Here is a 27,747-nt window from a genome sequence, read left to right as displayed (position 1 = left end):
GACATCAGGGATTGGGATTTGACCAGTGGCGGATTCCACTGTACCACCCTTGGAGTTTACATAGTTTAACAAATGAAATGGCCTGTGCACACCAATAATTTGAAAATGTTATCAAAATTGACTGGCCTTCATTTAAGATTTAGCACACATGCAAATGACATGAACATAACATGCAAAAGAACTGGAATTTTTAAAGCAGCCAGAAGCACCAAGTCAAGCAACCCCTGACTTTGCATTTTTTGAGTGTATTTTGGTTTAACTATGTGAGGAGTCAAGAGCAAACAGCAGCAGTGACTCTTCTCTGAGGGAGTAAAAGTGGCAGATGACAGTTTTAGAAAATTATTTTTACTTTACTGTTGGTTCTGTGTTTTATTGTCCACTTATTAATGCTGTGTATAGCAGCCGTGGGTTTGAGAACTGTACTATATAAATACAACATTATTATTATAATCATCATTAAGTGGGAGAGATGGCACAGTTTGGGGAAGCTGGGTAGATGCTCCATGCAATCCCTTGTAAAAACAGTAGGACCGATAAGGATTTGTTATTGTGCTGAATGCACGTCCTTCATGAACCCTCTAGCTTTTTACTCTGATTAATCAAAGTCCTGCTTTTGTGAGTAGAGGGTTATACTTAAAAGTATGATGTGACAAGGACCTAAAGGTGCTTACCCAGAATATTACAGTTGCTCCAGACAGACAAAAACGTGCACACTTGCTTGAAATGGGCATATAAGGCTCACTTTCCTAAAACAATAATCAAAACACAACAAATTCACATTTAAACATGCAACACTGTAGACTCAAACACATTATGGCTGAACTCAAAGCTGTGTGAAAGATCAAAGGATTATTACAATTCTTAAAAAAAATTCTCCTGAGATTTCACTTCTCTTTATTGCAGGTTTTCATACATAGCTAGAAATGTGACACATTATTGTGATGAATAATGGCTGTGAGAACTTCACTTATCAATACATTGTTCATACTTTACATTTTTGTGTAATTCTGGTGTTTTACTGAAAATATGCAGTGAATTAGAATACTTTAATATTGAGGAATAGTGTAGTCCAACTCCAGTCCTGGAGAGCTTCTGTGGCTGCAAATTTTCATTCTAAATCTTTCCTTAATTAGTGACCAGTTTTTACTGTTAATGAACTATTTCCCTGTATTTTCATTGACTTTTCTTGAGACTCTTGAGTCTGAATTGATTCTTTTTTTCTTACGCGGCACCTAAACATAAATATGAAGTGAGCCAACAGACGACCAACTAAGTTGGGGCCTTAAACTCCAACCAACTTCACTTCATTCAGTTTCTTAATATGAAGCCAATTCTCGTTGCTAATTAAACCCGTTATTTAATTCCGTGGCGATCATTCTGCATAGCAGACATTTCCAAAATTGTTGATTTTCTTTTTTAAGAGCGTTGTCAAAATGTTTTGTGGACCTGGGCAGATCAACATTACTGAGGCCTTCACCGTTCTTTATTTTCTGTTATTGTGTGATGGACGCAGGTTGTTGTTTATGTGTTGGTACACTTTGTGTCTTAATATTATTTGGTTGCTAATCAAGGAAAAAATAAATAATTAAAGGGCCTGGGTCTTGAGTTGTGCATCAATTAAAATTAAGGCAAAGAGTTAATTAGCAGCAAAATCTGGTCACTAAGAAAAGGGTTTGAGTGAAAACCTGCAGCCACAGTAGCTCTCCAGGACTGGAGTTGGAGACCTCTGGTGTAGGGGGAGACCCCATCATTGTGCATCAGGCACACATCATTAAAACAAAGAAGCAAAATTTGTTTCCAATGCATGTTATGTGAAAAAAACTACCAGGATTTACAAATTTCATATATCTGTAACACAGAACAAAACTGAACAAGTAAAAATCTCACATGTCAATGTGAAACCTTTACAGATAACAGTGAACAGAACTTGCACCGCAAAAAGAAGTGATAAAATTAGACCTAAATTTAATGTAAAGTTGAATTATTACTGTTGTGGTGCAGCTCTGGGCAGTCATTAGGTTTGGGATAAGTCCCTGTTGAGCTCTGTCAGAGAGAACAATATTCATTATTCAAAAAATGGCTACATTTGAATCTTGCTGGTTAGGCAAGAAGGTTTAAATTATTAACTAGGCACCACAATCTATCTTCACAAGCAATGTGATGCATTGCTAAATATCTACAACAATATATTTATTATAATAATAATAATACATTTAATGTAAATAACAGTACATTTTATTTATATAGTGCCTTTCTAATACACAAGGCTCTTACTGTTTAATTGCTGGCTTTTAACTTCTGTTATTTTTCTCTTTTACACAGCTTTGTTAATCTACAAATCCACACAACCTACACATGCTAATGTTCAGTCATGTTAGTACTCCAGGGATCACAGATTTTGCTAATTTTTGAGACACCTAATCTTACCCAAAATAACACTGTTGCCCAACATATCACCATTTTCCCAAAGAAATCAACAGTGCTTCTATCCAAAACCCACTCTTCAGCCTAAAAGGAATTACCAGGCCACATATTATTTCAGGCTGTGTTCTTCTGATGGAAGTAACACACTGCATACACCATGGCAGAAGCAGCTAAGGTCAGCAAAGTGTCTCTGATGTTCTCAGTCAAGTGCAATATATCTTTACAATCTTAAAATGCATTTGTTAAAACTTTTTTACATTTACAGCAAGTACTAGATAGATAGATAGATAGATAGATAGATAGATAGATAGATAGATAGATAGATAGATAGATAGATAGATAGATAGATAGATAGATAGATAGATAGATAGATAGATAGATCCATCCATCCATCCATCCATCCATCCATCCATCCATCCATCCATCCATCCATCCTTTGGATAGACACCAAGATAGAGAGCCAGTGTTTCCTGTACATTTCTATTATTATCTATAAATAAGACTGATCAAAGTTTCAGAAAATAGATAGATAGATAGATAGATAGATAGATAGATAGATAGATAGATAGATAGATAGATAGATAGATAGATAGATAGATAGATAGATAGATAAACACAATTCTAAAATTAAAGGCTGAAATATCTGTGTACCCACTTGAAATTGGGATCATTTGAGGTTTATGCAGTATCTATGGATATGCATTCATTTACAGTATATGTACTGTATATGCACACACATGCTTGCACATATTTTCAAGTCTCATTATTCATCATCATCAGTGGTAGTTACTTAAAACAAAAATAACATCCATAAGGTTGTCTGTGTGATCTTAGTAGACTAAGAAGTCCCATCTTAAAACTACAGATCTTGGAGCAGGCTGGAGTTTCTGTTCTTGAGTAGTTTATTAAACTATGAGTTTCCAAAATAATCACATACAGCAAAATAAAAAAGTAAACCTTTTTAAAAAAAACAATGTTTGCTACTGTTATGTAGTTTTGCTACAACCCTGCAAACTCCAACCAGTCTGTTCTCAAATTCTAGGCCCCCTTCAATAGTTTTCATGCTGTACAGAAGGCACTAAGTGACTTGTCATTTCATGATCTCCTGTGCTGGTGATATTTCCACTAAATATTCAATTACCTCTTCAGATTTCTACCGTTGCATCCTGTTGCATCAAAGATTTTTGGTCACAGTGAGACATTGGAATCTATCATAGCAACATGGAGTGCAAGGTAGAAACCAATCATCACAGAACACACTCATGCTTACTCACATTGCAATCTCCTTAACATGGATGCTTTCGGTGGTGGAAGGAACATTGGGGCACCTGTAGAAGAACACTGAGGTAAACTCAGGATTCAAATCATTTCTTCCCTGATTTGTTTTAGTCTACTTTTCACTGTCTTTTCCGGTGACATCATCAGCACTATTTTGACATCCAATTGCTAAGATAAGTGTCAGGGCATGTGCATGACGCAGTTTGTGACATCACAGCGGCCATATCATATAAGATCTGGCCTAGGAGCTATGAGGGGGCAGCACTAACCACTGAACTAATGTGAACAAACATATAAAACAATAATTGTAAAAATTAGACATTCAACAGTGAAGTAATTGTCTTGGCTTACATTGATGTTTCATCAGCTGGATGTTTTGATCATGATACTGCTCAAATATTTTTTATAGCTTTAAACTTGTTTAGTTATAAGCTAATATAAAGGTTGAATGTATCAACATTTCAAGGGTAGAGATGAAGATGATCATCCATTTTTGTGTTAAAATGCTTCATGTTTACTGACTATTTTTTGGACAAAGTTGCTGCATTTATAATTTTAGATTTGTATCAAAATTTGCTGGTAATTTAAGCAAAATCCACCGATCCATCTTCATTTACTATAGTTCAGTGTTGGATGAAACCCAACCTATCAGACTGTCATAGGAAACACAACTACTCACCCACACTCACTTATATGGGACCAATTTAAAGATAACTTTCAGTATCTTCATATATGCCATTGTGCAGTGCTTTGTTAAATACATAATCCTGATTTGAATCTTTAGTCATAACAAGAACCACAAAAGTGGTCACAAATCATTAAGCTGGACAAGATACCTGGGTGATAGGGTTCGTCTTACGCTTAGTACACTTGCTTTCATACTCAGGTCTGAGCTGGAGTTGTTGTTGCTCCTCTTCAAAGTCAACTAGATCCCATTCATACTCAAGACGAGCCTGCCGCCGCTTCCAAAACTCCAAAAACAAAGTCACTGGGAATACAGAGAGTGAGGGAGAAGAAAAGAGAGGTGTGCTAAAATGAGTGAAATTCACTTACTGTGTGCTTATAGACAGCAAGACGTTTAGTGAAGCAAAAGTGGGAAATAACAATTCAGCTGATAAACTGTACATTATCCCACAATTCACTTAAACAGACATCAGACCGAAGCCTATCCCAGCACCCTCAGGCACAAGGCTGGACCTAGGACTAGTTGGATTGCAAGTTAATCGCAGGACACACTCACTCAGACACCTGCACTCACTCCATCTGGGTCAAATGTGGAAAACCAAGTGTGAGAATTTATAATGACTGCTCTAGCTCTGGATCCTCTCAGATTACATCTTAATATTATACATCTTTTTGTCATTTAATACCAGCTTAGGCATCCCTAAACAGTTTTGGAAAAAAATGCTAATTTAGATTGAAGTACTAGAACTTTGTTTTTCTTAAAAAAATGTGTTGTTACTTCTAAATTTGTCCATCCAACCTCTGTGCTAATGATCATACTTTGTAATGTATCTTTTAACTTACAAGTTAAAGCTGAAAGAAATTATTAGCTTGGAAGGGAATGACATAACATACAGTATAGGACACACAGTATATGACATTTTACAAGTATCAACCCACCCTGCTCTGTATAAAAAATGAGAAACACGATCATGCAAAATTGAAATCAAATAGGCATACTAACCTGACACTGTTTAAACAATGTAACGTATTTCCCATTTTCAGACAATCCTGTAAGCTTTTAAACTCATTGCCTAGATTATTTCTAAATAATCTACAGATGACATGTTGATCTTAACCCAATGCCTAATGACATTAAAAGGTATTGATACATTTTCAAGAACCAGTAAAGGTTAAAATCTTTATGTAAAAAACCTACCCCAAATTCCCATGAAGATGGCAAAAAACACGGTGCCAACATTATCAAACAGATGAGATTGCTGAGAAAAACATACAAGAACAAAGTTAGATTCATACCTTCAACTTGTCTTAAAAACGAATAACAGAAGCAGTAATAATTAATTCTAACAACAATAGCCCACATTCCTCTTCCATTATTCAGAATTGGACTAAGTGAGTATAGATAAGAATGTTAGGTTAGGTTGTGTTATAACATACAAACCAGCCTAATCCAATTCAGGCTCATGGGGAGCTGGATTTTATCCTGGCAATGTAGGGTGCAAGGCAGAATCTCACCCTGGACAGATGAAAGCCAATCACTGCTCTCTACTAACTCACATTCAAACTCTCAAAGGCTAATTTAAAATCACCAAGTAAGCTAACATGCAAGTCTTTTAGAATGTGGGACAAAAACCAAATTAGACAACCAGAGCGAGAACCTGAATCTGGGACACCAACATGTCCATCAAGAGTTGATTTGAATTTGTTATTCATGAGTTTAGGGCAAAATGGTGATGTGTTCGAAAGTACTGCTGTTTTACAACTTCAGAGCTGAAAACTGGAATGTCAGATTGGTCAAAATCTATGTTGAGTTTGTGTGACCTTCTCACGTCCCTGAACAGGATCCCTTTGTGTACTCTGATTTCCTCTCACATCTAAAAGATGTATGGGCTCCCACCTGGTGTATCACCACAACCTTGAATCTGAATACATCATTTTGTTAAAAACAAATCAACATATAATAAGGAGACAAAATATCATTATGTTCAGACCAGAAGCAGCATGTAATGCTACAGTTTTACAAAAATGAATGCACATCAAAAATGTTTAACCATATTTATATTTCTGCTTTGGCACACAATCAGCAGATTTAAAAAATACAGCTTAGGCTGAGGCTTTTTATTTGTATTTTGTTTCATCCACATCCATTATTTTCATGAATTTACTTAGTACAGTGGTGTAAGTACAGTGGTGTAAAATAAGTAGTACTTCTGTTTTACATGCTTAAGCCTTTATGTGAAAGCTGATTTGCACTTTAATTGCATATCTGCTGACATATTGTCCTGGTGTTCTTAGCCTTTTTTAAATAATGCATACTTTACGTATTCCATATTAATCATTATTAGGTAAAATGGTAACATTATGGTTAATGAATCTTTATTTAGAGTGGATTTGATCTAACATAATATTCCTTCACATGTAGATGACAAGAGGGGAACACATAATAATACTCTACTAGGCTTCATCTGAAAAGATCACACTCAGATATCTCAAAAAGCCAAAGTGTGGGATGTCAGAGAGGTCATGCTCGGGACTTAATTCCCCCTTGTCCTCTATTAGGTGTCAAAGTTGACAGAGTCTCACCTTTGAAGACTCACAGGTAGTGTTTAGCTTCCAATAACCGCATTTCTTGTCGCATAGTGGACACATGACAATCTGTCCTCCAATATCATCATTGCAAATTTCTTCACTATTGAAACAAAGAATGACCAATGAGTGTTAGCCATATCCAAAAAATAAACAAGATTGTCTAACTTCATGTTCCCAGATGCACAACTGGAGGTGAAAGTGTTGCATCTGTGACTAATGATAGCTGTTACACTTACTGTAAATCTGCTTTTCCCCAGTCAATTCTTCTTTACAGTATTTATTGCTTTTTCACTTGATTTCTAAAATTAATATCAATCTGCAAATTAAATCAGTTAAGATATAGAAGCAGTGATTTATCCATCTCAGCTACCACCCTTTCTAAAAGATGAGATAACCACAAAGTGTCACAGGAGTGGTTAAAAATCAGATATGTCGGCTGTATGAAACAGTGCTACACCTCTTCTTTTGGCTCCCTGTCAGTATCCCTTTGCTAGGGGTCAAATGAGTCTCCTCCATCTTTGCTTCTTGTCCACAGTCTTCTCCCTTAACACACACTCCCTTATAGCCTGAGCCTCTGACTCTCCATTGACATTCTGACTGTGACAGGCCTGTGCTCATTGTTGTTACTGATACCTCATATATATTTTCTACCAGTCTTACCAGCTTTTGCAGAACTTTCTTCTTCCTCAAACACCAAAACACTACATCCCTTTGGACTCTATTGTAACCTTTTCCCACATCTTCATGTCACTCTAACCTTTTCACCTTGAGTTGTGGTACAATACATTTCACATCTACCGTTCCTTTAACGTTAATGAACCCATACTGTCTATCATCTTACAATGCAACACCTCCCGGTCCAACAAAGGAAACAGTCTCACCACATTCTTACCTCCACACGTTATCACTGAAAGTTAGTGCTCCATAAATGAAACAGATGAGGCCAACAATGGCTGCATAGAAAAGCATTTCTGTGTAGAAACCCAGCCAAGCGAAATAGATGCCAATCTTCTCTCCGTAGTATCTCCTAAGCAGAGAAGCAGAACAGATTTGCATGAGTAACAAGCAAGTGTGGATGGGCTTCCAAATCCAAAAGGCCACCAGGTATCTACATGTCTTATGTAAGAAAGTCTTTCACCATAGAAGAATAGAGTCAGGAATGAGCATGAGATGGCATTTCTGTGACAAATGTTTTAAAACTCTGAGCCAAGTTGAAATGGTAGAGTGAAAGATCAGATAGATGAGTGGAGACTTTTTCCATTTTCTAATTTATAGTTGACATTTTCTTTTCTTTGAGCCAATAATATCATACCTGATAAGATTCAGCGGCTGCTCCTTGTAGAAGCGGGAGAGTCGTGCCCATTCACAGTATAAGGTATAACGTTCACTTTCACAGTTGGGGTCTTTTGCTCTTTTCCAGTATCGACACTTTAAAAAAACAAGACATGATAGCCACTTATGAAGTGCATATCAAACCCTCACTTAAATAGACATAAAGCGTGCGTTTCTGAGAGAAGCTTCTAACAATCTTTAGTGCTTGTAAAAAGTAATCTTTTGATTCCTGTGTGCAGGAATTTCTGTGTTCCTTCCATGATGACACATGATGAATCTTGTTATAAACTGAGGTCTGCTTTTTCTGTTATCATATACAATATGACATTATGAAATTCATGAGGGTGATTTTAACTGAGAATTCCACCACTGATTTTTTCATGTATGTAGTCAAATGACTTCAATTAAACTCAATGTACGTACATCATGTAGGGCATATGAAGCCGTATAACTGCCATTGTTAATGAGTCTTTTGATTCCCAGCTTCTTTTTTCCATCTTCCGTTCCATATGGACAGCGTGACAAAATGTAGTAAACCTAAGTGGGATGAAGATGATGAGACACTTTAAAATGATACACCATTCCTCGTAAGAGGAGAACAATGATAGCTAATCAAGAAATTAAAAACAAAATTTATTCATGGGACAAAAACAGCAGGTGTCTCATTCCTAGACAATACAAATGTTGTCCATCCACATTCAGCAGCTGCATTAGTTTTTTTTAAGATAAGGAAAGAACTAGACACCACGCAGGGTTTGGGGGATTCTAGTTTATTAGAGGATATGTCCATGCACATGTCCATTCTGGGGTAGTCTTATTATTACTCCTCATTTAGCAGATACCTTTATAAGCAATTTAGCGCTACCAGTCTGACAGACGGCATGCAGGATAGAGCATTAAAATGCCAAAGCAAACCCATGTCAGACTGGACAAGGATCCAAGTGCGGTCAAGTTGCAGCTCTACACCAGGTCAGATTTAAATGGAATTGGAGAGTGCAATAGAAATATAAAAGTAATAGTACAGTAGCTGTACAAAACTAAAACCCCTAAGTAACAGAAGAATGTAAATGAATGAAATTGTGAACCTTCTCGACCCAAAATTTTTTATATTATATATATATAAAACTAGCAAAATACCCGCGCTTCGCAGCGGAGAAGTAGTGTGTTAAAGAGGTTATGAAAAAGAAAAGGAAACATTTTAAAAATAACGTAATATGATTGTCAATGTAATTGTGTTGTTATTGTTATGAGTGTTGCTGTCTTATATATATATAATATACACACACATAAACATAAATATACATATACATATCTACATATACACATATCTACATATACATATATATACATATATATATACATATACACATCCACATATATATACATATATATATATATATACACATATCAACATATATATACACACATACAGTACATACACACACAGAGACATATATACATATATACAGTATATATTTATATATCTACATATATATATACATATCTACATATATATATACACATATATATATATATCTACATATATATATATATATATATATACATATATACCGGTATATATATATGTAGATATGTAGATATGTATATATATATATATATATATATATATATATATATATATATATATATATGTAGATATATATATATATATATATATATATATATATATATATATATATATATATATATATCTACACATATCTACATATATATATCAAAATACCCGTGCTTTGCAGCGGCGAAGTACTGCTTTAAAATTTTTATTAAGAAGAAAAGTAAACCTTTTTAAACCGAGGGAAAATGTATCAATAATTATTTGTTAAGGATCTCTTTGTATACCACGTTGTCAGTTCGCCCCTCTGCTTGTAATATGACCAAGCTGTGTGGTAGCTTACTGTTGAGCATGCAACGTACAGTTGGCCATGTGAAAAGCAGTCCTGCCTCAAATCAATGCCAACTTTTTGTAGGGTCTGTCCCTGAGAATTATTAATTGTCATTGCGAAGCAGAGCCTTAGTGGAAATTGTAGGCGTTTGAATTGAAATGGGAGATCAGAGGGTATAACGGGGCTGCAAGGAATAAAAACTCTCTCCCCTGAGCCACCGCCAGTAAAAATAGTTGCCTCAATGAGGTTGTTTTGCAGACACGTGACCTGAAGTCTCGTGCCGTCACAAAGTTTCAGTGGCTGTACGCAAATCCACAATCGGTTTCATATTCTGTTCGTACCTTATCAATTGTGTTATTTGTTTTTTGAACAGGTTTGATTCATCGAAGTGATCACTCCTGCTGCGTTCAGTCACTTCACGTGATCCGCTCTCTTGTGTGATGTTGCGATATCCACGGGTTTATTTAATGTTAGCTAAGACCCGCCAGTTAAAAGTGTCTTCTCATTAAACTTGTATCTCGCGAATATGGCATTGCAAACGGCAGCGGGTCAGTTCACGTGCTTACGTGGGAGGCGTGATGATGCGATATATTTTGATATATATCAAAATACCCGCGCTTTGCAGCGGCGAAGTACTGCTTTAAAAATTTTATTAAGAAGAAAAGTAAACCTTTTTAAATTGAGGGAAAATGAATCAATAATTATTTGTTAAGGATCTCTTTGTATATCACGTTGTCAGTTTGCCCCTCTGGTTGTAATATGACCAAGCTGTGTGCTGAGCTTACTCTTGAGCATGCAACGTACAGTTTGCTATGTGAAAATCAGTCTTGCCTCAAATCAATGCCAACCTTTTGTAGGGTCTGTCCCTGAGACTTATTAATTGTCATTGCGAAGCAGAGCCTTAGTGGAAATTGGAGGCGTTTGAATTGAAATGGGAGATCAGAGGGTATAACGGGGATGCGAGGAATAAAAACCTACCTACACGGGAAGTTGGAGAATTAGTGATGAGTGAGTCAGTCAGTCAGTCAGTCAGTCAGTGAGTCAGTGAGGGCTTTGCCTTTTATTAGTATAGATCATATACAGTTAGGTCCATAAATATTTGGACAGAGACAACTTTTTTCTAATTTTGGTTCTGTACATTACCACAAGGGGCGGCACGGTGGCGCAGTGGGTAGCGCTGCTGCCTCGCAGTTGGGAGACCTGGGGACCCGGGTTCACTTCCCGGGCCCTCCCTGCGTGGAGTTTGCATGTTCTCCCCGTGTCTGCGTGGGTTTTCTCCGGGCGCTCCGGTTTCCTCCCACAGTCCAAAGACATGCTGGTTAGTTGGATTGGCGATTCTAAATTGGCCCTGGTGTGTGCTTGGTGTGTGGGTGTGTTTGTATGTGTCCTGCGGTGGGTTGGCACCCTGCCCAGGATTGGTTCCTGCCTTGTGCCCTGTGTTGGCTGGGATTGGCTCCGGCAGACCCCCGTGACCCTGTGTTCGGATTCAGCGGGTTGGAAAATGGATGGATGGACATTACCACAATGAATTTTAAATGAAACAACTCAAATGCAGTTGAAGTGCAGACTTTCAGCTTTAATTCAGTGCGGTGAACAAAACGATTGCATATAAATGTGAGGCAACTAAAGCATTTTTTTTAACACAATCCCTTCATTTCAGTGGCTCAAAAGTAATTGCTAGTAATAACTGGAAATAAAATAATACTTGGTTGAAAACCCTTTGCTGGCAATGACAGCCTGAAGTCTTGAACTCATGGACATCACCAGATGCTGGGTTTCCTCCTTTTTAATGCTCTGCCAGGCCTTTACTGCAGCGGCTTTCAGTTGCTGTTTGTTTGTGGGCCTTTCTGTCCGAAGTTTAGTCTTCAACAAGTAAAATGCATGCTCAATTGGGTTAAGATCAGGTGACTGACTTGGCCATTCAAGAATTTTCCACTTCTTTGCTTTAATAAACTCCTGGGTTGCTTTGGCTGTATGTTTAGGTTCATTGTCCATCTGTATCATGAAACGCCGCCCAATCAATTTCACTGCATTTAGCTGGATTTGAGCAGACAGTATGTCTCTGAACGCCTCAGAATTCATTCGGCTGCTTCTGTCCTGTGCCACATCATCAATAAACATTAGTGTCTCAGTGCCACTGGCAGCCATGCACGCCCAAGCCATCACACTGCCTCCACCGTGTTTTACAGATGATGTGGTATGCTTTGGATAATGAGCTGTTCCACGCCTTCTCCATACTTTTTTCTTGTCATCATTCTGGTAGAGGTTGATCTTGGTTTCATCTGTCCAAAGAATGTTTTTCCAGAACTGTGCTGGCTTTTTTAGATGTTCTTTAGCAAAGTCCAATCTAGCCTTTCTATTCTTGAGGCTTATGAGTGGCTTGCACCTTGCAGTGCACCCTATGTATTTACTTTCATGCAGTCTTCTCTTTATGGTAGACTTGGATATCGATACGCCTACCCCCTGGAGAATGTTGTTCATTTGGTTGGCTGTTGTGAAGGGGTTTCTCTTCATCATGGAAATGATTCTGCGATCATCCACCACTGTTGTCTTCTGTGGACGTCCAGGTCCTTTTGCGTTGCTGAGTTCACCAGTGCTTGCTTTCTTTCTCAGGATGTACAAACTGTAGATTTTGCCACTCGTAATATTGTAGCAATTTCTCAGATGGGTTTTTTCTGTTTTCGCAGCTTAAGGATGGCTTCTTTCACCTGCATGGAGAGCTCCTTTGACCGCATGTTGTCTGTTCACAGCAAAATCTTCCACATGCAAGCACCACACCTCAAATCAACTCCAGGCCTTTTATCTGCTTAATTGATAATGAAATAATGACGGACTTGCCCACACCTGCCCATGAAATAGCCTTTGAGTCAATTGTCCAATTACTTTTGAGCCCCTGAAATGAAGGGATTGTGTTAAAAAATGCTTTAGTTGCCTCACATTTTTATGCAATCATTTTGTTCACCCCACTGAATTAAAGCTGAAAGTCTGCACTTCAACTGCATTTGAGTTGTTTCATTTAAAATTCATTGTGGTAATGTACAGAACCAAAATTTGAAAAAAGTTGTCTCTGTCCAAATATTTATGGACCTAACTGTATATATGATTTTAGTAAAGGCTGCAATCTCTAAAGAACCTCTTCCAAGGGCAAGGAGCATGCTCACCCTGCTGGATACACAATGTAAGAAATTCAAAATAAAAGAAAAAATTAGGATTTCCAGGAAAAATATTAATAACTCTAATGCCCCTGCTTAGTGAGACTTCTTGTATTTGCATAACTTTTTGCATTAGTTTTTCCTTTTTTGTGATTTGTATATTTTCCATTGTTTAACGTTTCAGATCTAATTTGTTTACCGTATTTTGATAGTAACCCCTTCTTTATTTTTCCATCCATTTGGACATGAAACTTGCTTAATCCAGGGGAGGATTATGGGTCAGAGATCATCCACTCCATAAGGTGCACAGCAGGTGTTACATAGCAATATATTTTGTTAAAAGTATTTTGTGATATTAACAGGACTCCTTTAAATTCTAATGCACTCACATAATGCACCAAACACAAGTCCTTCTCTGCTGATATTTATCATCAAATATTTACCTGACATAAGTAAAGATAATTATAATATTTGCTGCTTACAATCCTGTTGCGGGTGGATGGGGGAAAGAGTGTTTCCTTGTTATCGATGAGAAAGAAATCTGATTTATTTTTCTCGAAAGGTGCTGTGAAGTAGTCAGGCTCGGGGTTCATCACTTCATCTGAGAGTCGGAATGGTTTGAAGAGCCAGGCAACAGGGATCTCACGTTTACTGGGAATATCATTTTCTTTGAATGGCACTTTGATCTTGAGCACTTCGGCGTAGGTGGCCAGGACATCCCATGGTGTATGGATCTTTAAGTAGTAAGTCTTTCCATCTTCTGATTCCTGAAAGTGAAAACAAACAAAGGTCTATACTGTAAAAAAGTGAGAACACACACATATATAGTGTAGACATTAAAAAAACAATACTTAATAATATGGGAGAACTTAGATAATTCTAATGGCAGTTATTTAAACGAGTAGTTTAGCCTGCTCCTTCAAACGCAAAATTGAAAAATGAATGTAAAGAAAGGAAGACAAAGGTTTTGAGGTAAAGCAGTTATACTCCTCACTAATTATGCTGCCACAGAGTGCTAACGTGTTGCATGTTGATTAATGCTGCACATAGGAAAAGAGTAACAGTGACATGACTATGATGACCCAATAAACTATGAAAAATGTGGTGAAGATGTTTAGATTTTGAAGGAACAAGTATTACTTTGACCAATGTATGATTGCTGTTGCCAGATATGGTGACTCCGCCATCTTAGAAGCAACAGGGAATTGTGTAATAAGCAAAAAACATCCAGTGAATAGTAGAAGATTGTGGTTTGGTCATGCTACTTGGTTTGGGAGTGAGGTGTGAAAGAAATCAAGGTAACACTGCTATTTCTGATAAAAATCAGGTATTGCCATCAGGGAAATGAGCTGTACAGGCCAGTGGTTTTAATATTGGAACTCCTTTTGATTTATTCAGAGATCCCCAGACTACCAAAGGTCATTTTGCAGTCCCAACCTAATTTGCTGTAGCTCCTCAAGCACACTGACTAAGTAAGCTTTCCTGGCCAAGGAATTATCTGTAAATATGCAGGAACATGTGGGACCACTGGGGGAATTGATAGCCGTATGTCAACCAGGACCACAGAACTGTAGGCTATCTGTGCCTGGAATTTTTGGTGATATGTCCAATGAGTTTGGAGTAGTGAGGTGGGTTTTAGGGATAAACTGGTAAAAGGATGTAAGGCCACGGTGGAGAAGGGTCATGATCAGAAATGGGATGGAGGATTGTATAGTAGTTAAGTGGACCAGCCACCCAATGGGTTAGTTAGGGTCTTCATGTCTGGAGGCAGGCCCCCAAAAGCATAGATGTTTGTTATCTTACTAGTTTGCTTATGTGTGTCTTACTCCCCTGCTGTAATTGTTCTGTATTTTGTTAATAAAATCCTTCTTACTTTGGCCCCCCGTCTCTGTGTTTTGGTTTAGGATTGGCTTGTGAGCATGGCTGTCTTAACATATAGGCACAATGGGCACTGGCTGGAGGCCCCTAGCGCATAGGGGTCCATAATGTTTTTGATGCCTATGTATGTTTTTATTTTGCCATTATAGGGGGCCTGTTAAGACAGCCCTGCTTGAGACCACCCTTAGGTTCAGTGATTGGGTTTAAAGTGGAGACTGACCTGTCAAAAGGAATTGGGACAAAATAACCTTATGCTCAGTTAAGTGCCAAGCACAATATTAAAACAGACAGTTGCAACAGAGAAGTAAATCCAGATTTAGGAAGCAAAGTCGGGCAAAGACTCAATGACAGGATGGGCATGTAATCAGAAAGAGAACTGGAAGGGGAGATTAACAGCATATTTGAGCTTTAAACGTGAGTAAGGGGACCTCCCACCAAACCTAAACTTCAGTGGTGAACAACCTCTATGAGGTAGACCCAGTGGAACAGAGTTAATTACACACTGTATGTCGATTTTGTGTTCTTGTTACCATTCCTATATGGGCTACCTATTTAATTAACTGCAGGAAATGAAAATAATTTCAGTATTTCATTATATGTACAACTGAGCACTTAGAAAAACAATACATGAATACAATGATCCTATGAAAGAATCAGGTGATGAAAGGAGCTTGTGGCCGTGGACTGACCACAAGGGGGAGTTTCAGGAAAATGTCTACTCACAATCTTATCCTCCGTCTCCAGCTCCAAACCTGCCTTCTGCAAGTTGTTTTCAAACTCTTTTCTTCGTTCCTGAAAACAAAAGAACACATTAAATAAACAAACATATTAAGCACAATATTGAGAAGAATTTTTGAAGCGCCTCCTGTCCTGCTGCCCTTCATTTTGCACTGTTTAAGAGTGAATACCCTTCCTCATGTCACCCTGTTTTAGTCAGCTTTTGTGATACACAGAGACCAGATGACCCTTGTCTGGCTTTCACATCACAGGAGTATTAGAGGTGACAATAGGAGTTTCTGCAAGGATACCAAAGATTGTGGAATATGGAGTGAAAGAATAAGGTGGGTAACCAATCAGCTCAGACAATGGCAGCTAAACTAGTAGAGGTTTATGTTGTTGCAGTTGCTTCTAAAATAGTGAAACCAACCTGGGAAGGTCATACTGTAGGTGTACTTCGAAGACATGTGCATGCTAATGCCCCTTAGAACACAAGATTATGGTTCCATAAGTTCAGGAAAACTGAGAAACAGGGCAGAAATAATGAACAGGAAAAGGTGAGATGAGAAATACATGAATATAGATGTAATGTTAAAAAAGAATATTTCCCTAGCTGTCAAACCCTTGAATTCTTTGCACCATTTTGGCTTAGTCATCTGCATTATGAATTTTCACTTCTCTTAGCACTGAACACTTTCACTGCCTATGAAATGACGCAATTCTCTGTTTCATTAAAATTAAGGCAGAGTGTTTCTTCATACCATGTTTCTCATTAAATGAATAGCACACGACGGAACAACCAGAATGATGTAAGTCAATTACAACTGTGTCCCAAGCAGCTGTTGAGTTTTAATCTGTGCTTTTCAAACCAAACTTTTCAAGTGGAAGTACCCACTTGATTAATACAACCGAGAGCTTACAGCTTGTGGTCCCAGGGGGTCATTAAGCTGGACACTATTTTGGACAATGCTGTTATTAGCTGTGAACATTATTTTGACTTTATTTGTTACAGTACGACTAATAATTGGATCTGTTGGAATGTGTTGGTAAAACCTATAAGAGTACATTTCTCAAAGTTATAATGTAACAACGAACGGTAACAGTAACATCAAATAAGTTTTGTTTTTCATCATAATACTTGTGAACACTTGTTAGAATATGCACAACGCTTTTCTATCCACTCATTTCGTCTTACTTGTGTCACTCTCCTGTAGTCAACTTATGTTTTCATCACTGGCCTAGCCCACCCCATGGAAATAGCCTTCCAGATTTCAATTCATAACAGGTGGTAGTCACTAAGGAACAGGTATGGAAAATGGCATGGTTTGGCATCTCTTCAAATCCACAATTTTTGTAAAATATTCTTTGTATTCTGTCCAGTCTGTGCAGGGGAAATGTGGTAAAGCAAAATGGGGATAGTCAACAGCTTTCCTCTCTGATTATCTGCCACAAGCACCTCAGCAAATCAGTGTAACACCACCAAGTTACGTGGGCCTTTTGAAGACCACACCATAAACATCATCGCCAGTAAAGAAACACTTTTTATGTTTTTCTCAGTTTGAACTCATTAGCTCAAAATTCATCCTGGAACATGAGATGTGCTGATGCTTCACTTCAGGTTTCAAAATTCTGGGCAACCAGCATGCACAAACTGGGCTCATGTTTAATTGTTAATGAAGAGTGGATTTGGCTATCCCATAACTAATACCTACAATATTTACTATCTCACACATTATCTGTCTTTGAATCTGCATTATAATTCTCTCCAAAGTAAAAATACTTTTCTTCAGATCATCTTCAACAGTCCTCTTGCCAACAATGAAATTCTGCAGCCCAGACTGTGGCATAAAAAGAGGGATGGGACCAGGTACATACTGACTAGGAGATAATGAATCTGCAGTGGCGCACTGTACTTTAGCATTGGAAGAATCAATAACAGCATTGTATTTGCCTTGTGCCGAGCTAATCTTTGGCCACTTACACAATCACCACCTTTCAGGTTAATACTCAGTTTAGGTTTATAAATCCTGGATTGCCAGTCATAATTTGGATGCTCAAACTGTTTGTCCGGCTGGATGACCTTTTCCCTCCAGAAGTGTCAATTTTGACTACAAAGTGTTAAAATGCTATTGTAATGTTACTCAGACAGAGAATGAAAAAGCCAGATGGGGCTACTGTCCAGATGTTTTAAGAATCAGTTAAAGATTTGTTTGAAAACATTCACATTGAAAGAATTTTTAAGGCCACTAACTCCTTATCATTCAAATCATATTGTAGGAAAAAACATGCTCTGACATCCATCCATCCATTTTCCAACCCGCTGAATCCGAACACAGGGTCATGGGGGTCTGCTGGAGCCAATCCCAGCCAACACAGGGCAGAAGGCAGGAACCAATCCTGGGCAGGGTGCCATCCCACCGCAGATGCTCTGACATGGCAGAATGAAAACACTAACAAGCCATACAATTAAATAAGATCTGTTATTGTCCATCCATCCATTATCCAACCCGCTGAATCCGAATACAGGGTCACGGGGGTCTGCTGGAGCCAATCCCAGCCAACACAGGGCACAAGGCAGGAACCAATCCTGGGCAGGGTGCCAACCCACCGCAGATGCTCTGACACGGCAGAATGAAAACACTAACAAGCCATAAAATTAAATAAGATCTGTTATTGTCAAGGATTGGTTTTAAATTAAGTGATTAAGTTGGAATTAAAGCCTGAGGCTACTACAGCCCTCCAGATCCAACTTTGCTGATCCTTGATATTAATCTCTTAATCTGGTAGAAGCTACAAGGCTAAAAAAAAAATGACCCAGTCTTTCTACTGATTTGTTACTGTAAGTACTGTGAGCGGCCTCTCCAGAATTCACTCTGCTCCTTTAATTTGTTCCATTTAGGTGGCATGTTGTGAAGAGAGATGTCATGCGCCACACACTTTTGTCATCTTCCGAGAAGAGAAGCCAACTGCGCCAGAAGTCTTCCAAACATTCCACTTCTTTTACATTCCAAACTTTAAAAAACAGTTTATCAGACTTGTGAATTCCTCTGGTCATGGTGATTTAGAGACTGTTTCCTTCTTGTGAAATGGAAATCAAATCCAATTTTATTTATTTTTTTGCTTATCCCAGCTCTGTTTTCAAATACTTCAACAATTTTAGGAATATACTGTAAATATTGGTTAATATCACTCCAGTCTCTCTTAGCAGGCACCATTTCTTTATTTAAAGGCCTGTAAGTAAGCCACATTCCAAGTGTTAAGGTAATTTTAGCTATTTTTGCAATTTTTCTATATTTTATTTTATTAAGTATTCATTTTCTCAGTTTGTCTTCATTTGTTTTTCACTGTCTTGATGATCTCATGCTGTGTTTTCATGTGACTTATTGTTACTGGAGACGTGTCCTCATTGTAGGATGTGACTGTGAAGGTGTGTAAGGCACAGTCAGTATAACAAAGTACAAACTTTTGTGAATTTATTAAATAATTATGGAAAGGCTCGATAAAACTAACAGAATAATAAAGAATATTCTTGATTAGGACTACAGGTATTAATTCATTGCTTATATAAGGAAGTTTGCCCGACTGACTGTCCCACGGCTGACTTACATATCTTCTGAATTCTTTCCTTTGTCACCATTAAGTAACGTAAATAAAACTACCAGTGACACAGCCTTTTTATGGAATGGTATTCTAATTGGTTACAAGGGCCAGGCAGTCAGATAAGCCATTAGGTTGGATGTTTCCAAACATGTTGAGTAGGAATGTTTGCTCTCTTAACCCAACAGCAAGCAAAAAAGGAATGGGAATGAAGGCTGAAAACTGTCCTAGTAAAGGTGGCAGAATTCTGCCATCAAGACATAACATAGTTAACCCCATTTCAGGCTTCTCCTATAAATGTAAATTTCAGTTAATGGGATTTCTATTCTCAACAGCATGACTTAGTGTGATTTAGCATGACCTGAATGTGCACTGTATTTGACTTCCAAAAGTCACACAGCCCTGCCCTAGTGGCTCATTTCAATTCTGACCAGAAATGTGGGGAAGGATCTAACTGCAGCTACCCTTAACATGCCCAAGGATGTTGCAACACACATAGAGTCATCATTATCAGAAGTCAGATTAATGGCCGCTGTTGTATTGAGTACAAAATTATGATGTCAATGAATTGGTTTTAACTTTCAATAACATTTGATAGTGTCACATTTTACTATGAGGTGGCACGGTGGCGCTGCTGCCTCGCAGTTAGGAGACCCGGGTTCGCTTTCCGGGTCCTCCCTGCGTGGAGTTTGCATGTTCTCCCTGTGTCTGCGTGGGTTTCCTCCGGGCGCTCCGGTTTCATCCCACAGTCCAAAGACATGCAGGTTAGGTGGATTGGCGATTCTAAATTGGCCCTAGTGTGTGCTTGGTGTGTGGGTGTGTTTGTGTGTGTCCTGCGGTGGGTTGGCACCCTGCCCGGGATTGTTTCCTGCCTTGTGCCCTGTGTTGGCTGGGATTGGCTCCAGCAGACCCCCGTGACCCTGTGTTCGGATTCAGCGGGTTAGAAAATGGATGGATGGATGGACATTTTACTATGAGGTGGCACGGTGGCGCTGCTGCCTCGCAGTTAGGAGACCCGGGTTCGCTTTCCGGGTCCTCCCTGCGTGGAGTTTGCATGTTCTCCCTGTGTCTGCGTGGGTTTCCTCCGGGCGCTCCGGTTTCCTCCCACAGTCCAAAGACATGCAGGTTAGGTGGATTGGCGATTCTACATTGGCAACAAGTGTGTGCTTGGTGTGTGGGTGTGTTTGTGTGTGTCCTGCGGTGGGTTGGCACCCTGCCCGGGATTGGTTTCTGCCTTGTACCCTGTGTTGGCTGGGATTGGCTACAGAAGACCCCCGTGACCCTGTGTTCAGATTCAGCGGGTTGGAAAATAGATGGATGGATGGACATTTTACTACTAAGTACAAGTTGAGAATGATGCTATTGAGTAGGGGCTTTGTAAGTGATTTTAACATGTCCAAGACAAACTGGACAAACTTTAAAAATTAATAGACATTCACACTATATCTGATCGTGTTCAGCTCTGATGGAAAAGCGTTCCCCTCGTGGGGAGAAAAGCACATGGCCATGATATCTCTGGCACTCACCAACTACCCTCTAAAACACATGGAGCTCTGATCTCTCTATCAAAAGCGTCAAACGTTACTCCTTAACAATCTGTAGATGATAATGTCTGTTGAACAAACAATTATTACTAGCAGAGACAAGGTGCACTCCAACATGTAGCGAGACGTAGACCAACTCAAACAGAGCCTGGCGAGTGAATGAGGAAGGCCCTGCCCCCCTGCTCTCAGCCCACAGCTACTCTGTTGGATTTGCATAAATACAACGGTACCGCAAGCGAACTATGGTACTTAGCGTGATGACAGAAGTCGCAAAATCAACCGGAAAGTTCAAGCAAATTATAGAAAACAACCAGATCTAAATCTGTTAAGTAATTCTCTTGTGAAAAGCGGACAGACATACAGACAGAACGCGCTTGGACCATGAAATTTTTAAAAACGTTTCTTAGCAAGCACCTATGGGTCAAGGGTAACCTACATTCATTTCAAGTCCCAAGTCCTCATGGTTCGGGAGATTTTGTGATGAGTGAGTCATTGGTATTTGGCTTTTATATATATAGATTGGATATCTCCGGGCACCATCCACTGATCAGGCAGAAAAAGACAAAAGGAATGGAGATTCTTCCTGACTAGATCTTTTTTCTTTGGCCCAGGATGACAAAAGTCTTCTGTTTTCTGTAAATGTAAAGGTTGGCCCAAAGACTTTCTTTCAATATTTTATTAGTAATAAAAGATCTGTCAAGGAGGAGGCAAGGTATATTAAGAACAGTCAGACTGAAATTAAAACCAAAATAGGAAGTGATCTAAATAAATGTTTCTTTTAAGTCTTTACTTGTGCAGAAGTAGCTACATAGGCCGTTAAGGAAGTACTCGGAGATTTGGAGATAGCAGAGAGAAAAGTGCTGCAGGAAATCAATTATATCTTCGGGACTAGATGGCACTTAATGTATTGTAGAGTACTTAAGGAAGCTGGCAATAACATGTATAACCACCAAAATATACTCTTTAGAGAACACTAGCACCAGACATTAAGGAAATTTCTAAAGACTGGAAGTTATTTGATGCTATCCCAGGGACTGGGCTGATCCAATTAACTATGGGCTAGTAAGTTAAATGTAGATCATAAGCAATGTAATGAAAGCAATTATTAGAGAAATCAACATAGGTTTGGGGTATTACAGACAGCAGAATTTTAGAAGAAGCAATAAAAATTTTATAACAGAGATTAGCATTTGATATTGTTTATATTGATTTTCAAAAAAACTAGATTTAGGTATCACTTGAGAGTTCAGCGATGAAACTAAAAGATTTAGAAGTTCAAGGCACAGCTTGCACATTGATTCAAAACTCAAACGCAGGAAGTAATGAATCAGGTAAAGCGGTGTATCTCAGTGCTCAGTGCTAGGGTCACTTATCTTTTTAGTATACATAGATGGTCTTGGAAAAAATGTAACTGACAAGCTAGTTAAATCTGATAATGACACTAAACTAGGCGGAATATTGGATATTGTAGTGTCAGTAGAATCATTCTAGATGGACCTGGACCAAATATGGATTTGGTCAAATAATGAAAATAAATGCAAAGTGTTACATATACTGTAATAAGTAAAAATGTTTGATTTGTATACACTATTGGAGGTCTGAAAATTCAAAGTATCCTAACAGTCATGATGGATTCTTCACTTTCTGCATTGAGGCAGCATATAGAAACCATTAAGAAGGCTACAAGAATGTTAGATTGTATAGCACAATGTTTCAAGCACAAATAAAGAGAAGCTACTGGTATGCGGTACTACACGCCTCATCTAGAATATTGTATACAATTCTATACTCTGTATCACACAAAAGACATAGAAGCACTAGGAAACGTCCATGGAATAGCAACTAGTCTGATTCTAGAACTGGCTATGAGCTTTGAGTTCAGTTTAAGGAAATAGCAGCTAAGCAGAAGCTGGCTAAACGTTACTTTCACAGAATTCCTTAGAGAACTATATATACTGTATGGGGCAGCATGGTGGCTCAGTGGGTAGCGCTGCTGCAATGCAGTTAGGAGACCCGGGTTCGCTCCCCAGGTCCTCCCTGCGTGGAGTTTGCATGTTCTCCCCGTGTCTGCGTGGGTTTCCTCCGGGTACTTCGGTTTCCTCCCACAGTCCACAGACATGCAGGTTAGGTGGATTGGCGATTCTAAATTGTCCCTAGTGTGTGCTTGGTGTGTGGGTGTGTGTGTGCGTGCCCTGCGATGGGCTGGCGCCCTGCCCGGGGTTTGTTTCCTGCCTTGCACCCTGTGTTGGCTGGGATTGGTTCCAGCACACCCCCGTGACCCTGTAGTTAGGATATAGAAGGTTGGATAATGGATGGATGGATGGACCATATATATGTGAAATACATTACCAAGTAGGATGGTGGATAGTAACACTATGGGGACCTTCAAAGCTTGACTGCATGACACTTTTACATAAGTTAGGTTTACAGGGATTGATGAGCAATGTTGCGCTGAATGGCCTGTTCTTGTCAAAATTGTCAGACACATTTTTATTCCAGATGTGAAAAGAATTTCTCCACCTAAATTACTATTTCAGTCACATTCAAAAATAGAAGACTGTGCCAGGTAAAAAAAAAAACAACATATTGGCACCTTTCTGTGTATTTTACCTGAAATACATTCAATAGTCACCCATTATTGAATCTGCATAATCCAATTCAGGGTCACACAGAGCCAGAGCCTAACCAAGCAGGACTGGGAACAACGCCTTAACCAATCACGGACAGACTGCCAGTTCATTGCATGGTCCACTCACACACTTAGGCATGGACACAACACACACTCAGTCAAGGAGGCCTAACAAACATGTCTTAGAACCTCAAGAAAATTTAAACAAACACAGGGAAACAGGCAAGCTTTACAAAGGTAGCGGCAAAGCCAGGACTTAAACCCAGGACTCAAGATCTGTAAGGTACTAACAACTGTGCTGCCAACCCTCAACACTGTTAAATAAAATCCAGCTTTCCTTTCCTTTCTGAGTTATTTCACTTTCTGTAACATTAATCTTACAGCACTAAAACTATCCTCAAGTTGTTTTTCTCTATTTTGGGTTCCTTTCTCAAGATTAGTTTATGTAACACAGAGGGTTACATGCCATCCATTCTCTTGGTGCATTACAATATTTCCAGCAGTAGCGTGAAAACAAAGTTCACACCTTCCTCTGAGCAAGAAAACACTGAGGTGTGATAGGAAAGATTGTAAACATCCAACATAAAGACAGACTGGTCAACTGTTCCAGCTGGAGTCCATGTTAGACATTAAAAGGGAAAAAAAAGAAAACCAATGGAAATAGCAGCAAAGACTAGATTTAAATGAACAAAAGCAGTGAGCATTTTCGTTCCAAGAAAAGGGTAGATCTACAATGAGGTATGAGCCTCATTAAACCTTTTAGGATCTACACATATTGTCATGGTGTGTCAGGCCATGAATGTGTGGATGGACCTGAAGAATGTAAATAGATTGTTGGGTGAGTGACTTAGACCTTTTGGTTCATCATGGCCACTCTGCCTCCAAGAGTAACAGCAGAAAATGATCACCTGCTTCCACAAACATCCACACTTACTCCAGAATTAGAGTTAACCATTGACCCAAAATTTCGATGTTTTGTTCCCTGAGCCACTTAGTTATCACTTTTGCCTTTTGGCACGGTGCTCCATCATACTGGAAAAGGCATTGTTCGTCACCAGACGTTTTTGGATGGTTGGGAGTTAGGGTTGCTTTCGGAGGATGTTTTGGTACCATTCTTTATTCATAGCTAAAAACACCAAAGTAGCACACTTTGTGAAAACCAATACTTGTGTCATTCTCAAAACTTTTGACTACAACTGTAGATCGTTGTAGACATGGAACACACATGAAACGTATGTAGTCCAAAAGACGATATATTATTTACCCTCACACCCAGATAAACAGACTTGAGCTCTGAGAATCTTCTGTGCGACTTTAGCTGTGTCATTGGGGGGATGGGATAGTAGGCTACTTGCAGCATGTGCTGCTTGACACATTTAGAAAACAAATGAACTGATGACGAGATGCGAAGGAATTTAAGGTGTCCCGGGATTACGAGTTTTTTTTTTTGTAGGTTTCAGGGATTCTAGTGTTAAGAAGAAATTTGAGTCCTTCAACCCTGTACACCTGATGAACGTCTGACAAGGCTTCAATAGTTTACACTCTTTTTGTCAAAGCAATGTTCAAATGCAGTTATAAAGGTTTGTTATTCAAACTGGCTTCTAGCCAGTCCTTCAACATGGCTGAGATGATAACCATACTGAGGACCAGAATGGCAGACCATGCAGAAAAGTGCCTACTATCATAGAAAAAACAACACCAAAATTGGATATTGCTGCTATGCATCTTGTCTTCTATTTAACTCCATGAATTCCACACAAATTGCTAATCTATGTCTATTACATTTCTCAAAGACAGACTGAGCAGTGGACCTATTAGGTCCTTTTACATATTTGAGAAGATCAGAAATTAAAGAGGCAACGATGCAATGAATTCTTACCATTTTCTTTTCTCCTTCTTTGGTTGTATCATCAGTATAGGACAGGACACAGTCAATCCTTCGTATGCCATCCCTGAAGAAAACAGAATCTTTGCTTTGGTGTTGCTTGTCAATCTGCTCAAGGGGGGGAGAAGGAGAGGAGGGTTAGCATTTAAACCTAGCATATGAAAATATAGGGGGAGTGCAGAGAAAGGCATTTTGAACTGGATAAGCAAGGCTAGGGTTCTAAGGAAAACCAAAGAGATGACAGTAAGAAGTGGTAAGACAGGAGAGTGGGGTTAAGCCTGGGGTTATATACTAAAGAAACAAATAGGAGGAAAGAGTGGTTAGTAATTAGATAGAGAAAAATGACAAAAGGAAAACAGTGGGTGTAATGAGAAGGAAATAATAAGTTATAATAAGATATGGGCTTATTTCACCCTGTAATAGTCCACCCCAAACACAACACCACCGCACACATTCAAGACAGACTAAACCAGATTCATATATCAAGATACATACTGTATACACTTACTGGCTAAGCATGCTGCTGATACAGGCAAAACTCCCCGCCATTTTGTGGTAAAGTAATCATGAAAACACAGCACTGAATGTTAAATTGGCGATTGAAATTGAATATTTGGGTTCTGAATGAGAAAGTATAGAAAGTCACAAATGCCTATCAATCAATCAATCAATCAATCAATCAATCAATCAATCAATCAATCAATCAATCAATCAATCAATCAATCAATCAGTCAGTCACTCAGAGGCCACAAGTGTTCCACGTCACTGAATGACTTATAAAATGAAAAGCAGTGTTATAAGGTGAACATGGGGGCTGCAGTGCTAACAAGTAAGACTCAGCCACTTCCTGTCTTGGGGCTTCACCAGCCAAGCAAACCTAGCCTGCCACTCTTGTGAATATGGCTGTATCATCAAAAAACCACACATAAGCCCCAAGTGAAAATGGCTTTCAAAGCAGGAAGTGTGCAAATTTGACTCAAACGATGAGCCCTCATTACTTTTTGGTGGCATTTTAATATACAATTTGTTATTTCTAAGATGTACTGTATTCATTTTTAATATAAGAAAAGCAAATGACAACATAGCTCATGCTGAACCAATTGATTTACATGTCCAAGTCAAAATATTAATTCTACAATAACTTTGATATAAGTATTCAACAAGCTGCAGTTTCAGATTATAGACTGACCAAGTCACCATGCTTTGGAAAATGAACACCATTTTTCTTTATACGTTTATCTTTTTTAACACCCATCTTAACCACCTTCTAAAGTCATTGAGTTATTCTACCAATGGGCACCAGAGAACACATAGAACACATTTTCACACATAGACACACAAACCCATACCCAGTTAGTGCCACCCATCACCTAGCACTTTGACTTTGGGCTGAAAGAGGAAACTGGAGAAAACTGAAATAAAGTCAATGAGAACTTCCATCCATCCATCCATTTTCCAACCCGCTGAATCCGAACACAGGGTCACGGGGGTCTGCTGGAGCCAATCCCAGCCAACACAGGGCACAAGGCAGGAAACAATCCTGGGCAGGGTGCCAACCCACCGCAGTCAATGAGAACTTGTATACTTTTAACACAAAGTGACCAAGATGAGAATCAAACCACCACTGTGCTCACTCACTCACTTTTACACACACATTTACACTGACTGTGTCAATTTAAAGTCACCCCTAAAATCACTCTAGTCCACAAATGTCTGGGATATAGAAGAAAAAGTAGAACAACTGCAGACATAGGAAAATGTGTAAATTCCACAGTAATGGTGACTGGGCTGAGATTGACACTCAATCTTTTTAAGCCATGAGGGTGAAATTGTTAACCTCTTCTCCACAGTGCCATCTCAGTTTTAATTAATTTGACTATGATGAAAATTCATGTCACACACCCTGTCTTTCCAGTTTTCCAGATCTGAATATCAGGAAGCTTGATGACTATGGGCTATAAACATTTTAATGTACTTTTTAAATATAGCCTAATGTTTGAATTGTGCTTCAAAAAACCCTCTGAAGGATGAGAAAGTGACAAAGATAAGACTCAAAGTAGAATTCAAGCGATTTGAGGCAGCAGTGCTATGTTTTGTGCAAACCAGGACACATTACAGTACATGACTAGTCGAA

The 27,747-nt window shown here is 38.8% G+C and overlaps 1 protein-coding gene across 7 annotated transcripts in view; it reads right to left on the bottom strand.

Annotated features, from left to right (window-relative positions):
* The window catches only part of LOC114646174 (anoctamin-5-like), a 138,897-nt gene that overhangs the window by 30,168 nt on the left and 80,982 nt on the right, over positions 1–27,747 (bottom strand). For 6 of the 7 annotated variants that reach the window (XM_051923130.1, XM_028794204.2, XM_051923131.1 and 3 more), the window contains 10 exons: positions 25,608–25,721; positions 15,965–16,033; positions 13,846–14,130; positions 8,731–8,844; positions 8,288–8,403; positions 7,868–8,002; positions 6,970–7,075; positions 5,585–5,645; positions 4,539–4,690; positions 2,428–2,508 (listed from right to left, as the gene is read on the bottom strand). In XM_051923130.1, the coding sequence (XP_051779090.1) occupies positions 2,428–2,508; positions 4,539–4,690; positions 5,585–5,645; positions 6,970–7,075; positions 7,868–8,002; positions 8,288–8,403; positions 8,731–8,844; positions 13,846–14,130; positions 15,965–16,033; positions 25,608–25,721 (1,233 nt within the window). Of the gene's footprint in view, positions 1–671; positions 747–2,427; positions 2,509–4,538; positions 4,691–5,584; positions 5,646–6,969; positions 7,076–7,867; positions 8,003–8,287; positions 8,404–8,730; positions 8,845–13,845; positions 14,131–15,964; positions 16,034–25,607; positions 25,722–27,747 lie in introns of all 7 variants that reach the window. The other variant, XM_028794203.2, reaches the window with a different exon arrangement.

The sequence above is a fragment of the Erpetoichthys calabaricus genome, chromosome 2, assembly GCF_900747795.2.
Source record: "Erpetoichthys calabaricus chromosome 2, fErpCal1.3, whole genome shotgun sequence".
Classification (NCBI taxonomy): domain Eukaryota; kingdom Metazoa; phylum Chordata; class Cladistia; order Polypteriformes; family Polypteridae; genus Erpetoichthys; species Erpetoichthys calabaricus.
This window is presented reverse-complemented; position numbering and strand designations above follow the sequence as displayed.